The sequence below is a fragment of the Scardinius erythrophthalmus genome (genome assembly GCF_964197995.2).
Source record: "Scardinius erythrophthalmus genome assembly, chromosome: 14".
Lineage (NCBI taxonomy): Eukaryota > Metazoa > Chordata > Actinopteri > Cypriniformes > Leuciscidae > Scardinius > Scardinius erythrophthalmus.
The window spans coordinates 26,351,286-26,367,759 of record NC_138234.1 but is presented as its reverse complement, the minus strand read 5'-3'; the positions used below and the strand labels follow the sequence as shown (position 1 = coordinate 26,367,759).

Below are 16,474 nucleotides of genomic sequence, written 5' to 3'. Positions count from 1 at the left end.
ACCTAACCCAAAACTGATAGCTATGATTTGCCTTCAATCCAAGGCTGTTAACCACAATCATTATTTGTATAATTTTTTTAAATAATATTGAATATGTTTTCTGTAATATACCTCCATAGATAATTTTGTTGCTCCAGCATTATTTTGTTTGATAGGGGGAAAAAACACCTTTTTGAACATAAAAGACAAATGATCAGCATGATTTCACTGTGGACATTGGCTGAAGAATGACATGATGACAGGCCAGGGTAACCTAACCTCTACTGATAATTAGATTAAAATAAGTTGACAGAAGTCTTGTCTTGTGTACAATTTTATATTCCTTTAAAAACATTTGTTAATAATTAATTTAATAATTAGTACTAGGTCAGCAAAAAAACTACAATAAAAGGTCTGTTTCTCTGAGGAGCTCTTCACACACCATCAGCCATGAGAGCTGTTGTGCTTGCCCTGACTGTAGCCCTTGTGGGTAAGTCGAAATATATTTATACACATTTCTTCTTCTTCTCTTTTTAGCTCTTTAGAAAAAAATCTTTAAAATTAGAACTTGAAAACTAAATTAAAAAAGATTTTCACTGAATATGTATTCTGTTTCTTTCAGCAACTCAACAGATCAACCTTAGTAAGTAATATGATATGGCAAATTAGTTTTAAGTGATTTTAATTTAGAATGCATTATTGCTTAAAAATAATGACCAGTAAAAGTAATTGACTAAGATAAAAAATTCTGTACACTTTTCAGTTCCTGAGTTTTCCCCTGATAAGACCTATGTGTACAAGTATGAGGCTCTGCTCTTGGGAGGTCTTCCTCAAGAAGGTCTGGCCAGAGCAGGAGTAAAAGTCAGCAGCAAGGTTCACCTCAGTGCCGTGGCAGAGAACACATTCCTGATGAAGGTAATGACCATTGAGAACTATAAACACTGTAGGTGTTCCACACTGACAGTAAAAAAAGGGGGGGGGGGGGTGGAGTGTTAGCAAGATCTAGTTACAATAGCAGCAATACTCTCATTTAAAGTAAATATGTTCCCTTACAGCTCATGGATCCTCTACTCCACGAGTATGCTGGCATTTGGCCCAGGGATCCATTTGTTCCTGCCACTAAGCTCACCTCAGCTCTGGCTGCTCAGCTTCAGATTCCCATCAAGTTTGAGTATGCTAATGGTGTGGTTGGAAAGGTATTCGCCCCTGCAGGAGTCTCCCCTACAGTACTGAACTTGCACAGAGGAATCCTCAACATCCTTCAGCTCAACCTCAAGAAGACCCAGAACATCTATGAGCTGCAAGAGGTGAGAAAGTGATCCTATTATACTTGATCCATTTTGAGTTTTGCAATCTAATTTCTTTACTTATACTTCAAGGCTGGAGTTCAGGGAGTGTGCAGGACCCACTACATCATCAATGAGGATCCAAAGGCCAACCACATTATTGTCACCAAGTCTAAGGATCTGAGCCACTGCCAGGAGAGAATCATGAAGGACATCGGTTTGGCATACACTGAGAGGTGTGCTGAATGCACAAAGGTAATGAAGAAGACTGGAAAGAATTGAAATATTTACTCAATATAATGAAAATGCCAAGAGTCAAATGGTCACATACTTTTCTCCCAACAGAGGGTCAAGAGTCTGATTGAAACTGCATCTTACAACTACATCATGAAACCATCTGCCGCCGGTGTACTGATCGCTGTAGCAACAGTTGAGGAAGTGCATCAGTTTTCACCCTTCAGTGAGATCCATGGTGCTGCCCAGATGGAAGCAAAGTAAGATTGATCCTCTGTGAGATTTCTCTTAAAATATGAAGTATCAATATTACTAAGAAATAAATAAATATTTTTTTCCAGACAAACCTTTACTTTTGTTGAGATTGAGAAGACGCCTGTTGTTCCAATCAAAGCTGATTACTTGGCCCGTGGATCCCTGCAGTATGAGTTTTCAACTGAAATTCTTCAGACCCCCATTCAACTCCTGAAAATCAGTGATGCACCAGCCCAGGTATAATTCATTACTCAAAATCTTTAATAGTCTCCAAGTCAAAGCCTTTGATCCATGAAGATGTCATCTGAGTGTTGCCCTTACTTTTTCTAGATTATTGAGGTCTTAAAGCACCTTGTTGAAAACAATGTGGCCATGGTCCATGATGATGCTCCACTTAAGTTTGTTGAGCTCATCCAGCTCCTGCGTGTTGCCACCTCGGAGAATATTGAGGCTATCTGGGCTCAGTTCAAGGACAAACCAGTTTACAGGTACAGTGTTTGAGCAATAAGTTCAAAGGAATATAGTTCAATGATTTTTTCTATTATGAACATATTTTGAAAACAATGAATCTGTTAGGCGCTGGCTTCTGGATGCTCTTCCTGCTGTTGGCACACCAATCATTGTAAAATTCATCAAGGAGAAGTTTCTGGCTGGTGAACTAACCATTCCTGAGTTCATTCAGGCTCTTGTGGTTGCTCTGCAAATGGTCACTGCTGATTTGGACACCATCCAGTTGACCGCTGTGGGTACATCTTACTATACTCAAAGTGCTGTTCTTCAAATATGACCAAAATCAAATGAATAATTTCTGTATGTTGCTGAACAGAGTTTGGCTATACATGAGAAAATCGCCACAATCCCAGCTCTTCGTGAAGTCGTCATGCTTGGATATGGTTCCATGATTGCCAAACACTGTGTTGCTGTTCCCACTTGCTCCTCCGAGCTCCTCAAGGTAAACACCTCAACATATCCACAAATTTCTGTCATGGACATACTATAATATTTGATATTTGTCTAACTGTATGTGCCTCAAACTCCTCAGCCCATCCATGATATTGCTGCAGAGGCCATTTCTAAGAATGACATTCCTGAAATCACTTTGGCTCTGAAAGTTCTGGGCAATGCTGGTCACCCTGCTAGTCTTAAACCCATCATGAAGCTCCTACCTGGACTGAGAACTGCAGCTACTTCTCTGCCTCTTAGAGTCCAGGTTGATGCCATCTTGGCCCTGAGGAACATTGCCAAGAAAGAGCCCAAACTGGTAAGTGTCAGACATTGTAGGAATTTATTACTGTAAAAGATTACACAAATTGTCATTCAATAATATACAAACCTTGTTTTCTGTCTCAGGTTCAGCCAGTGGCCCTGCAGCTTGTATTGGACAGGGCTCTCCACCCTGAAGTGCGTATGGTTGCTTGTATTGTGTTGTTTGAGTCCAAGCCCTCAGTGGGTCTCGTCTCCAATCTTGCTGGTGCCTTGAAGACTGAGACTAACATGCATGTTGCAAGCTTTGCCTATTCCCACATCAAGTCCTTGACCAGAATCACTGCTCCGGATATGGCATCTGTGTAAGAACAAATTTTTTCGAACATATTTTACTTCATCACATAAAATGAGCACACGCCAGAGGTAATCATGGTTGTCCATTTCAGTGCGGGTGCAGCTAATGTTGCCATCAAGCTCATGAGTCGCAAACTGGACAGGCTTAGCTTCCGTTTCAGCAGAGCCATTCAGCTGGACTTCTATCATAGTGAGTCTTGCCATTTTTGAGAGAGAGCAAAAAAATGGTTTCTTGGGTGTTTCTTAAAATGTGTAAAAAAAATTCCTGACACATTAAATGTATTCTTACCTCTGTCCCTGTGCAGCTCCACTTATGATTGGAGCTGCTGGTAGTGCCTACATGATCAATGATGCCGCAACCATCCTGCCCAGAGCTGTTGTAGCTAAAGCACGTGCTTACCTGGCTGGAGCTGCTGCTGATGTTCTTGAGGTGGGACAACCTAGACTTTAAAAAACTGATTCATGGTTTTAAAATATTTTAAGTCTTCACTCAATTGATCCTTTCAAACAGATCGGTGTGAGAACTGAAGGAATCCAGGAGGCTCTTCTGCAATCTCCTGCTGCAGATGACAGTGTTGACCGTATCACAAAGATCAAGCGCACCCTGAGAGCCGTAAGTTTTCATGTCCAGTGTACAGTATAATTGTGTACTTTTAAGTAATATTATAAACATGATATAGGCAAAATGTATATAACTTCTCTGTTTTAACACCTCAAGCTCACAAACTGGAAGGCCTTTCCAACCAATCAGCCATTGGCATCAGCCTATATCAAATTACTTGGACAAGAAGTGGCTTATTTCAACATTGACAAGACCATCATTGAAGAAGCAATACCGGTATTGTGTTTTAGCTGCTCTACTCTCTCATTATCATATTCTTTTTGAGATATATATTCTAATTCTCACAATTAGAATTAAGTTTCTCATAAACACCATCCCCAGATGGTCACTGGACCCAAACCACGTGAACTGTTGAAGAGTGCCCTTAAAGCTTTGCAGGAAGGAGTTGCCTTCCAGTATGCCAAACCCCTGCTTGCATCTGAAGTGCGTCGTATCTTGCCAACAGCAGTTGGTTTGCCCATGGAGCTCAGTTTGTACACTGCTGCTGTCGCTGCTGCAAGTCTCAATGGTATGTTTTTTTTTCTTAGAATTTTTTATCCTTTCCATGGATATGAGGGTGTCACTTCAAAGTTTGATGTTGCTCTGTTCATCCTTCTAGTTAAGGCCACCATTACACCCCCTCTCCCTGAGGAGATTGAGACTATGACTCTTGACCAACTCAAAAAGACTGATGTTCAACTCCAAGCTGAAGCTAGACCAAGGTACACTTTTTCAGCTACATTCATGAAGATGAGATATAATGTACACAACAACAGTTATTTGTTAACAGTTAACAAACAATCTAACTTATTCTTATTTCAGTATTGCTCTCCAGACCTTTGCTGTGATGGGAGTGAACACTGCCTTGATCCAAGCTGCTGTTATGGCAAGAGGGAAGATCCGTACAATTGTCCCTGGAAAAGTGGTTGCAAGAGCAGACATTCTCAAGGGCAACTACAAGGTGGAGGCTCTGCCTGTTGAGCTTCCAGAACACATTGCTGATGTGAGGTAATGCAATCTTAGTCAGACCAGTGTTGCAAACATTCTGAAGCAATTCATAAACCAAAGGTTTCTGAAATTGAGACGTGACCCATTTTTTTTCTTACTCCAACAGCTTTGAGACTCTTGCTGTGGTCAGAAACATTGAAGAGCCCAATGCTGAGAGGATTGTTCCCTTAGTACCCGAGGAGGCCACTCTTGCTGATTATTTGGTAAATTTTGAACACACATATGATGGATATGTGTTAGTATGCAGAGCATTCATTTTTTTTTTTAAGTTTTTTAAATAGCAAGGCTTGTTATAATACTTAAATATTCTTTTCAGTCCTCTGAAATTCCAGATGAGACACCCGTGAGAGCTGCTGCTCCATTTAACAAGACTCTCTGTCTTGCTGTCCCATACATTGAAATCAAGGGGTGCGTTGAGGTGCACTCTCACAATGCTGCTTTTATCAGAAATTCTCCTCTTTTCTACATAATTGGACAGCACTCAGCCCGTGCTGCACTGACAAGAGGTATTCATTCAGAGAAGATTACATTGATTAAACTCAAATGTTTTCAGACAAAATTATAATTGTCATTTTGGCTTTAGCTGAAGGTCCTGCAGTTGAAAGACTGGAGCTTGAAGTCCAAGTTGGTCCTAGAGCTGCTGAGAGGCTCCTTAAGCAAATCAGCCTCATTGATGAGGGTACTCCAGAAGGAAAGGCCTTCCTGTTGAAACTGAGGGAAATCCTGGAGACTGAAGACAAAAATGCACCCGTCTCTTCTGAAAGCAGCAGTAGCAGCCGCAGGAGCAGGAGCAGGAGCAGCAGCAGCAGCAGCAGTTCAAGCTCCTCCATGTCCAGCTCTCGTGTGAGTAAGGTGAGGACGTGGTATGTTGCGTGTTGATTAGGTAGCCAATATTTGTGTTATAAATGTTAATTTACAGTTAATCATTTTATATGGATTTTCAGACTGCCACCATCATGGAGCCCTTCAGGAAGTTCCACAAAAACCGGGTAACTATACTAAAAAATAATTTTGTTAAAAATCTTGTTTCTTTAGATTATCAGTTTTCATGTCTATAATGTGTTTTGCTCGCAGTTCTTGGCACCCCATGGTGCTTCAAAGGCAGTAAGCAGTGGAAGCACTGCATCTAGCTTTGAGGCTCTACAGAAACAGGTGAATTAATTAGTGTAATTATGTTCATAATAACATAAAACCCAAAAGGTGAAATTTTGCTGTAAAATCCACTTAAATTGATTATGGTTTATGCTTTCAGGCTAAGTTCCTCGGAAATGCTCTTCCACCTGTTTTTGCTGTCATTGCCCGTGCTGTGAGAGCTGACCACAAGCTGCTGGGCTACCAACTTGCTGCTTACTTTGACAAGCCAACAGCAAGAGTGCAGCTCGTTGTTTCCTCCATCGCTGAAAATGACAACCTGAAGATCTGTGCTGATGGTGCCCTGCTGAGCAAGCACAAAGTCACTGTAAGACTGGAACTATTATCGAAATTAATTTCTCAAGTGAAATAATTTACATCATTACCATCTTTTGAACACAAATGTAACTTCAGGCCAAGGTTGCTTGGGGTCAAGAATGCCAAGAGTATGCAGTCACTGCTAAAGCTGAAGCCGGTGTCCTGGGCGAATTCCCTGCTGCACGTCTAGAGCTGGAATGGGAGAGGCTGCCAATAATTGTCACCACATATGCCAAAAAGTAATGTTCAGCAACACTGAATGACAAATGTATTGTATAGTTTAGAAAATGGCACTGGTTTAATCTGCTCTTCTTTGTGCATCCCTTCACAATTAGGCTGTCTAAGCACATCCCTATGGCGGCTTTCCAGACGGGCTTTAGACTAGAAAGAGCCACGAACAGTGAGAAAGAGATTGAACTGACTGCAGCCTTGCCAACTCAGAGATCCTTAAATGTCATTGCTAGGATTCCAGAGGTGAAATAGTTTTCAGTTAAATTATGACTCTCACAGAGATATAATAAGAAAACATAACTAATTATTTTTGTTCCTGCTACTCTAGATGACACTGTCAAGGATGGATATTCGTCTCCCTGTCGCTGTTCCCATCAATCCAGACGGAACTCTTTCCGATGAGGACATTCTCTCCTGGATCCAGAAACATTTCAAGGAAGAATAAGACATAAAGAATTACATTTCATATTTTCTTAAGAAAATGTGAGCTGTGTGGAATTGATCATGCTGAATTGATTGTTATTTGACAATTTAATTTAATTTTACCACTGTTGTAATGCAAGTAACACTAATAAACACCCTGCAAGTTACTGATGTGTGGATTGCTTTAAAGGGGTCCTATAATAATGCCCTTTTACAAAGTCTTGATTTTGTTTTGGGGGTTTACTAAAATATGCTTTCATGGTTGATTGTTCAAAAGAAAATATTGAGTCACATATTTTACATTATTACAGCACCTCTCTACCTAGTCTGGCTAGAACGCGCCATTTATTCCCTATTTCGATGAAGCCCCTCCTTCCGAAATACACCATAGACATAATAGATACATAGATGCATTGTATTGGCCGTTGGATCGTACGTCAAAGGCGCTGCCATATTTCTTCAGACAACTTGCTGTAACTCTAATAAGTGGACTGAAGAAACGGTGCCTGACTATTTTGAGGTTTTACAAACCGTCGTACGATCCAAACCAGATCTTGGGGAATTACCTTTCACAGGTAAGACTGAACAGTCGTTTTTGGTCATATTTGTTTATTATAACATTATGTTGACAGCTAGGTACTGTCACGGTCTCCGTCTGTTTCTGCACTACATTACCCAGGATCCTCTTTGGCACACCTGCACTCACTCTCCGGATTACTAATCACCCGCACCTGTTCCCAATCAGTAACCTCATCAAGCTCTATAAAACACTCACCATTGCCCCAGTTCATTGTCAAGCCTCCAACAGGAACAGACCATATTCTGTTGTCTCCTTAGCATCTGACGCATCAAGACTCCAAGCTGTAATGTATGCTTACCTGAAACACTAACCTCTATGTCATTGTTGTGCCATCTTCAGAAATCCTGCCTGATTCCTTGCTGCCTGTGATCCTGTGTGATCCTGTGTTCCCTCCAGTTTCCAGTGTTTCATCCGAGTTTGCTTGCTGTCGATCGCATCTGAAAGAGAAGAGACAAATATAAATGAACTTTGGTTGCTTGACATCAACTTATCCGAAGTGAAAGTGCTTACCTGCTTCTCACCCCACATCGAGTTATCCTCACAGAATCTGCACTTGAATTCTATGAATACTCACCTTGCACTCTTGTCATTTGTAAATAAAGCTGTGTTTGGATTCACTTACCTCTGTCTCCTGGCCTGTATCCTGACAGGTGGCCACCAAAGTAAAACTATTAGCCTAATAGCTAGCAGTAACGGTTATTATCATAACGGAATTTAGTTATGAAAATGAGACTTTATAAGAGATAATACAATGTTTACATGATTCTTATGAAGTATGAGCATATATTGTAGTTTATATTATGGACTAATGTAAATGGCAAGTGAGTCTTCAGAAGGGCTGAATGATTAATCACACTTTACATGTAGGCTAATCGCACTTAAATTGAGATAGCTTATCGCGATTTTAAAATCACAAAGTGCGATTTTTTTTTTTTTTTTTTTTTTTTTTTTATGCGCAGCTTGTCATTGATGTACAGCTCTGTAAACGCTGCTCCATCTGCAAGCACTGTGAGTTTGAGTCACTTATAACGTGCATTTGAAAAAACAACACGCGTCAAACATCTTTCCAAAACATGAGAAGCATTTATGAATCTCTTGTCCAACAACAGACAACATTTAATAACATGCATTTACTCCAAACTCACTTCACAACGTTGAGCATCCTTCTGTGAGATGATGTGCCTTCTTACACAGAATAAGGCAGTTGTGTATTTATAAGTCATGTTTAATCAAAGCGTTTCAATCTTCTGTTTATTCAGCTACAGCGATAGGTATTTCCTGGAATGATGCACATTATTGTACTTCTGTGGCGGGGCATATTTATCGTGTTTGCATGAGAGCGCCCTCTGGCGTTCAAATGGGGCAGTATTTACTACCAATCAGCCGCACTCCACTGAGAGGCTGCGCATAAAATAATCGCAGCCTTTGCCAAATCGTGTGCGGTTTTATTGCGATTAATCGTTCAGCAATGCAGTGATCAGAGGACTGACAGGACAGAATTACAGATAGAGCTAAACGACTCATCTCTCCAAAGAACAGGCATTTTGATTGCTTGTCATCTAATCGTGGCTCATTTATATATTTATATATAACATACAGTTGCGTCATCGCGGCGCGACGAAGGCTAAAAGCGGCGCCAAATCATGCACCCTTCGTTTCCCAGTGAGAGGAAGCATACAAAAACAGATCCTTAGTGGCCTATCCTACCCTATCCTACCCCATAAGTCATTGCGCGCCGGTGACGACAGGATTTTCATTTGAAAAAATGGCGTCCTTGAGTTCGGTGGTGGAGGGAAAATTCACTTTTAAATGTAAGTATTATGTTTTCCTTTACTTAAATAGCTAGCAAAACCACAGTCAAAAGCCACAAGTTTTTCTTTCTTATAAACTTCATTTTTAACTCCTTTGTTACCATTGGGTGGCTTTATTGTCAGGTGGTTAGACGCAAAAGTTGTGCTAATTACTTTAATAATTTTCAGGGAGCAAGGAGCAGACTGCTCAATTTATTAAATTGCGGTCTGAAAATGACCATCTATTTACCGGGGCAAAAAACTCCGCCAGCGTGGCTTGGAGGTAAGACAACAGTTGTAAAATTTGCAGTAGTCTGTCTCACTTGTGTATTATAATAAATATCACTCACCCTAGAAAACCCACAACAATAAGAAAAGCAAGTAGATGATGCAATGGGTTTCACTTTTATGTGTTTTTGTAGTGCTGTCATGCAAGTTATGTCTACAAAGGTTTTAACCACATTTGAGTATCCAGAAATATGATTTCTAAACTATTTTCAATGCATGTCCTGATGTGTCATTTTTCAGTGTTAACAATGCACTAATGTTAATATTTAATTTGCACCCCGTGTTATAATTTTTCATAAGTAGGCCTACCCTTTTCTGCTTTTTTTAGAGCAATTCTGGAGAAAATGAGGCTGCAGGGGAAGGTAACTCCCATGCAGGCAAAAAAAAAGTGGGACAACTTAAAAACAAAATATAAAGTAAGAAAGTTAATACACATCTTTGCTGAAATGAATTGTGCTGTTGTTGTTAACAAGCCATGGTTCATTTGCTCTGCCTTAGGATTGCAAGTGTCCTGGGACAGCAGAGGGAGTGGGTGGGAAACCCACTGCTGAAACTTGGCCCGGGTTTGTCCTCATGGATGAGGTGTTGGGACAGAGGCATTCTGTCAATCCCCCTGTCCTCATCGCCTCAATCCGTGAGGACACACCAGGGTCAAGTTCAGCAGTGGGTGGCCACAGTGAGGAGGAGCCAGCAGCAGGAGGACCAGCACCAGCACGGAGAAAACGGGACTTTGAGGAGGAGATGCTGAACCTCATTAGAGAGGACATGGCACTACAGATGGAGGCAGAGGAGAGGAGAGCTCGAGAGAGCAGGGAGAGGATGGACAGGCTGTTTGCTCTTCTTGAGCGTATGGTAGAGAAATAGTTATTTTTTTTCTTTTTTTATGTATATATAAAAGAGAAAACTTTCCTTCTTTACAGTTTATTTTTTTATTTACATTAAATGAGGTAATATATATATATATATTTAAAAGAGGAAATCTAAGTTGTGAACAGTTTATTTTTGTAATCTAAGTTATATTAAATTAGGTGTTGTGGTGACCCACAAGTAAGACCGAAAGAGACATTCACCAAGGAACTGTACCTTTAAGGGAGGGTTGTTTTGATATACGGGTTCCGGGTTAACGCTGGTGTCAGTTTTGACCTCCCTCGCTGTACAGTGTTTTGTTTAATATTGAAGTGGAGAGAAAAGCTGACTCGACGCATCTCCGTCTCTTGTCTCCTCGCTTATTGCACTCCACATTGGTGACCCCGACACGAGTTTGATACGGCTGAATTATGTCACACAACGACGGTGGTGAAAATGCGGCTGCCGCGGCACCTGCCGCTGATAACGGCGCGGCTAATGTCGGCGCTATCTACGCGGCCACTATCAAGTTACCGGACTTTTGGCAGCACAATCCACGGCCGTGGTTTCAACACATCGAGGCCCAGTTCCAGCTGAGAGGAATAACACAGGACGTTACAAAGTATTTCCACGTGGTAGCGGCCTTAGATGCTTCAACGACAGCCAGGGCTATGGCGCTGTTAGAGGCTCCGCCGGCCGACGGCAAGTACGACGCGCTCAAAACGTTCCTGTTGAACCTCTTTGAACTGTCGGAGCTGGAAAAGGCAGACCGCCTGCTGTCCCTAAACGGCCTTGGCGACAGCAAGCCGTCCGAGTTAATGGAAAGGATGCTGGCTGTGCTGGGCGCGGCGGATCCCGCGTTCCTCTTCGCCCACATTTTTCTGAGGCAGCTTCCAGCAACCGTACGCACCGCACTAGCCAGTTCCCCCCTCCCTTCCTCCAGAGATTACCGGGCATTGGCTGTGGAGGCAGACAGGATTTTCCTTGCCAACCGGCAGCAGTTTGTCCATGCGCTGCTGCCCCCCCCAGCGCACGTCTGCCCTGCTTCCACCAACCGAGGACGACCCGGACACCGCAGCTGCTGTGACGGCCCGCCGACAGCGTGAGGAAGGGTGGTGTTATTACCATTCCAGGAGTGGGGCCAAGGCCAAGCAGTGTCGCCAGCCTTGCAGTTTTGGATCCCAGGGAAAAGCCAGGGCCGGCGCTCATTAGCAGCTATGGGCGCTGGCCGTGACTGCAAGCTGTTATTCATCACTGACTCCTTGTCCGGCCGGCGGCTACTGGTCGATTCTGGGGCTCAGCGCAGCATCCTGCCGGCGAAGCCTGTGGACACCATAGCTGGCGGGCAGGGTCCCCCGATGGACGCCGCCAACGGCACGCCCATTCGTACCTATGGCACAAGGTATGTGGAAGTAGGTTTCGGCGGGCGCCGTTTCGGCTGGGATTTCGTCATGGCCGCCGTGTCTACGCTGCTCCTGGGGGCGGATTTCCTCTGCGCTTATAGACTGTTGGTGGATGTTACAAACTGCCGCCTGATTGACGCCCTCTCTTTTGCTTCGTACCCCTGCACGCTGGGAGGGATGGGGGCGCTTTGTCTGTCGAACACGCTTGCCACCGGAGACCTGTATCAACGCCTGCTTGCTGAGTTCCCTGACATCACCACGCCCACATTTTCATCGGCGGTGGCTAAGCATGGCGTGGAGCACTACATCACCACGGTTGGCCCCCCAGTCTATGCACGAGCTCGGCGCCTCGACTCTGCCAAGCTCGCGATCGCCAGGGAGGAGTTCACCACCATGGAGCACCTCCAACAGCCCGTGGGCTTCCCCCCTGCACATGGTGACCAAGGCTGATGGCGGTTGGCGTCCCTGCGGTGATTTCCGTCACCTAAACAATGCCACCACCCCTGACCGGTACCCAGTGCCACACATACAGGACTTCTCCGCCCATCTAGCCGGCGCCACCATCTTTTCAAAAGTGGACCTGGTGCGAGGTTACCACCAGGTGCCTGTCCACCCGCAGGATGTACCCAAGACAGCGGTCATCACACCCTTTGGTCTTTTTGAATTCCTACGGATGCTTTTCGGCCTCAAGGGGGCAGCGCAGACGTTTCAACGCCTCATGGACTCTGTGCTGCGGGACATGCCCTTCCTATTTGTTTACTTGGACGACATTCTTGTGGCCAGCGTGTCCGCAGACGACCACCTGAAGCATCTTCGGCAGCTGTTCGGCCGGCTCAGTGAGCATGGTCTCATCATTAACCCTGCCAAGTGCGAGTTTGGCCGGTCGTCCATCACTTTCCTCGGCCACCACATCACCCCACAGGGGGCCGTCCCCCTCCCTGCCAAGGTGGACACTGTCGTCAGTTTCCCACGCCCACGCACTGTGAAGTCCCTGCAGGAGTTCCTGGGCATGGTGAACTTCTACAACCGTTTCCTCCCCCATGCGGCCCAACTCATGCGACCATTGTACGACGCCTTACGGGGTGGGAGGCCGGCGGACGTGTTGGTTTGGTCCCCAGAGAGGACTGGTGCCTTTGATGCTGCTAAAACCGCGCTGGACAACGCTGCTCTGCTGGCGCACCCGTCTCCGACCGCCCCAGTTGCTCTTACTACGGACGCCTCTGATTACGCCGTGGGGGCTGTGTGTGAACAGTGGGTGGGTGGAGCCTGGCAGCCGCTGGCCTTTTTCAGCAGGAAGCTCCGTGACAACGAGAGGAAATACAGCGCCTTCGACAGGGAGCTCCTGGGTCTTTTCCTCGCCACCCGTCATTTCCGTTTCCTGTTGGAGGGCCGGCGGTTCACGGCTTTCGTTGACCACAAGCCACTGACGTTCGCTATGGCCAAGTCTTCGGAGCCATGGTCTGGTCGACAACAGCGTCAGCTCGCTGCCATCTCTGAGTACACCACTGACATTCAGCACGTGGCCGGCAAAGACAATTTCGTCGCCGACTGCCTCTCCCGGGCGGTCACTGGTTCCGTCCACTTGGGCCTCGATTATGCAGCTATGGCTGAGGATCAGACCACGGACTCTGAGGTGCAAGCCTACAGGACGGCCCCCACTGCTTTGCTCATGGAAGATGTAGTGTTTGATACGGCCAACACTACACTCCTCTGCGACGTCTCCACTGGCCAACCGCGCCCTATGGTTCCCGCTGGCTGGAGGCAAAAGGTTTTTGACGCCATCCACGGCCTTTCCCACCCGGGAGTGAAGGCATCTACCAAGCTGGTGGGGGCCAAGTTTGTCTGGCCGGGCCTGCGGAGGGATGTCAGGACCTGGGCTGCTGCCTGTGTGGCGTGCCAGCGCGCAAAGGTGACTCGTCATACCAAGGCCCCTTTGGCACCCTTCAAAGTGCCAGAGAGGCGTTTTGATCATGTGAATGTGGACCTGGTGGGCCCACTTCCCCCCTCCCGTGGTTACACCTACCTCCTCACCATGGTGGATAGGACCACCAGGTGGCCAGAAGTAGTTCCCCTGTCCTCCACTACATCAGCTGAAGTGGCCCGGGCGTTCATTATGGCTTGGGTGGCCCGTTTCGGCACACCGTCCGACCTTTCCTCGGACAGAGGTCCGCAGTTTACATCGGAGCGTTGGACTTCGGTCGCTGAGGTCCTGGGGGTGAAGGTCCACCGTACCACAGCCTATAACCCACAGAGCAACGGACTTTGCGAGCGGTTCCATCGGGACATGAATGCCGCGCTCAGGGCCAGCCTGGGCTGACCGCCTCCCATGGGTCATGCTTGGCCTTCGCTCCGCCCCCAAGGAAGATCTTCAAGCCTCGTCGGCCGAGCTCGTGTATGGCCAGCCTTTGCGCGTCCCGGGGGAGTTTCTGCCAGATGCCACGGCCCCGTGGTCAGTTGCCTCCCATCGCGCTGTGTCTCGGGACATTGCCGACGCTTTTGTTCCCATTCCAACGTCTCACCATGGCCTCCCCCAATCCTATGTGCCCAAGGATTTACCGTCAGCCAAGTATGTCTTCATCCGCCACGATGGCCATCGTACTCCGTTGCAGCCCCCCTACGATGGGCCCTTCCGTGTTCTGGTGGGAGGGTCTAAGAACTTTGTTGTGGATATGGGGGGCAGACCGGAGTGGGTGGCTATAGACCGTCTTAAGCCTGCTCATGTGGACATTGGTGAACCGCTTCAGCTGGCCCAGCCCCCACAGCGAGGGCGCCCCCCTGCGGCAGCCTCGACCCCTGCCCCGCCCCTTGCCCCGCCCCTTGCCCTTTGCCCCTCTCCTGTTAAGCGCAGCCGGTATGGCCACTTGGTCCGCCCCCCTATACGTTGACTTTTCTAGGGACTGTTATGAGCTGGACTGTTCTGTTTTGCACTAGTGAATTGTGTCCTATGTTCTATTTGGGGTACCTGTTCGGTCTGGCCCTGTTATTATGGGTGAATTCTGGGGGGGCCTGTGTGGTGACCCACAATTAAGACCGAAAGAGACATTCACCAAGGGACTGTACCTTTAAGTGAGGGTTGTTTTGATATACGGGTTCCGGGTTAACGCTGGTGTCAGTTTTGACCTCCCTCACTGTACAGTGTTTTGTTTAATATTGAAGTGGAGAGTAAAGCTGACTCAACGCATCTCCGTCTCTTGTCTCCTCACTTATTGCACTCCACAGTGTTATTTATTTTTTCAAACTTGTGTACAGTTTATTTAAAATGAATAATAAACATATTTTTTTCCATTTCTGTGCATTATTTTTTAAATAACTTGTGTTGGGATATGAAATAAAAAGAAATAGTTCTTGACATTGCTTTTTTTTTTAATGACAGGTGCAATTTGAAAACAAACAATGTTTTGGAATAACATTTGGAAAAAATAAATAATTATATAGATAAATAACGTTTTATAAATAATAAATAATCATTTACAACATAACTTTTATATCATCTGACAACAATTTAAATGAACAGTACATAAAACGAGATTTCAGCTGAGCAGGGAGACCCTGGTGGAGCTGCTGGACCCGGGTGGGCTCCACAATAGAGACCCTGGTAAGGCCTCTCTGCCGGTGAGTGGGACATCATCTAGGATGGTCTCCAGAGTGTTTGACTGCATAATTTCCACTGTCCACTGCATTGTCTAACAACAGGTTTGCAGGGCTGACTCAATCGACGGCTGCCATCTCACTGAGATCTATTCAAAAAGAGGGAAGAATAAAATAAATTAACTCACATCCTCAAATCAAAGCATCAAAAATGTCAACATGTAAACCCATTCTATGGACATTCATTTTTGGTTTTGGCCATAATAGCTTTAAAGTTCTCTGACTTGCCTGCTACAAATAATCATGGTCAATGGGAACCTCCTCCAGGGCAGAGACCTCTGCAGACAGCTGGTCACGCCAGGGAGCACCACTGACCGTCTCCAAAACATGCTCCCCCTCATCCTCTGCATCATCCTCCTCAAGCTCACCTGGGCCAGCCCACGTAGGTGTCAATGAAGCGGCCCTGATGGTCACAGACAGCCTGGAGGATGATGGAAGGGAACAGTTTCCTGTTCCTGTAGCATTGACCATCAGGGCCGCTTGGAGGCTTGATGCGGACATGGCAGCCGTCGATTGCTCCTGCAGCTTTCAAGAAAGCTCTGTGTCTTGCCAGCCCTGCAAACCCACGGCAAACAGCCTCCTAGGGTGACCAGACGTCCCGAAAAATTCGGGACAGTCCCGAAATCTAAGCTGTTGTCCCGAATCCCGAATCCGGCCCTAATTGTCCCGAAAATTATACTAAAGCAAATTCTTACATTGTCTGATAAAACATTAAAAACTGTCCGTGGAGGTTGAGTCGTCCTGCAGCCAGCCCCCGCCGGCTGCTTATTGGCTGCAGCATCTTTTTCTTTTTCTTTTTTTGAAGTTCAACAAAGATACCGTAGGCGCGAATTAAAATGCATTGATAAGCGAGCGCGAGTTGCCGCAGCCGCGAGGACAGTGAATGTGCAGGC

At 45.6% G+C, this 16,474-nt stretch overlaps 1 protein-coding gene across 1 annotated transcript; it reads left to right on the top strand.

Annotated features, from left to right (window-relative positions):
* Positions 1–417: 417 nt before the first annotated feature.
* Positions 418–7,048, top strand: LOC308701649 (vitellogenin-like; the record flags this gene model as incomplete). Its single annotated transcript, XM_081384016.1, has 28 exons — positions 418–469; positions 602–622; positions 743–894; positions 1,035–1,286; positions 1,359–1,520; positions 1,611–1,759; positions 1,841–1,991; positions 2,085–2,242; positions 2,331–2,496; positions 2,581–2,706; positions 2,797–3,015; positions 3,105–3,322; positions 3,407–3,504; positions 3,620–3,744; positions 3,826–3,927; positions 4,033–4,152; positions 4,258–4,444; positions 4,535–4,637; positions 4,738–4,923; positions 5,030–5,126; positions 5,240–5,429; positions 5,507–5,775; positions 5,868–5,912; positions 5,998–6,075; positions 6,176–6,382; positions 6,469–6,611; positions 6,708–6,846; positions 6,932–7,048. Exons 1-28 carry the CDS (start codon positions 430–432, stop codon positions 7,046–7,048), a joined length of 4,020 nt encoding a protein of 1,339 aa, XP_081240142.1. The 5' UTR covers positions 418–429.
* Between the last annotated feature and the right edge of the window lie 9,426 nt (positions 7,049–16,474).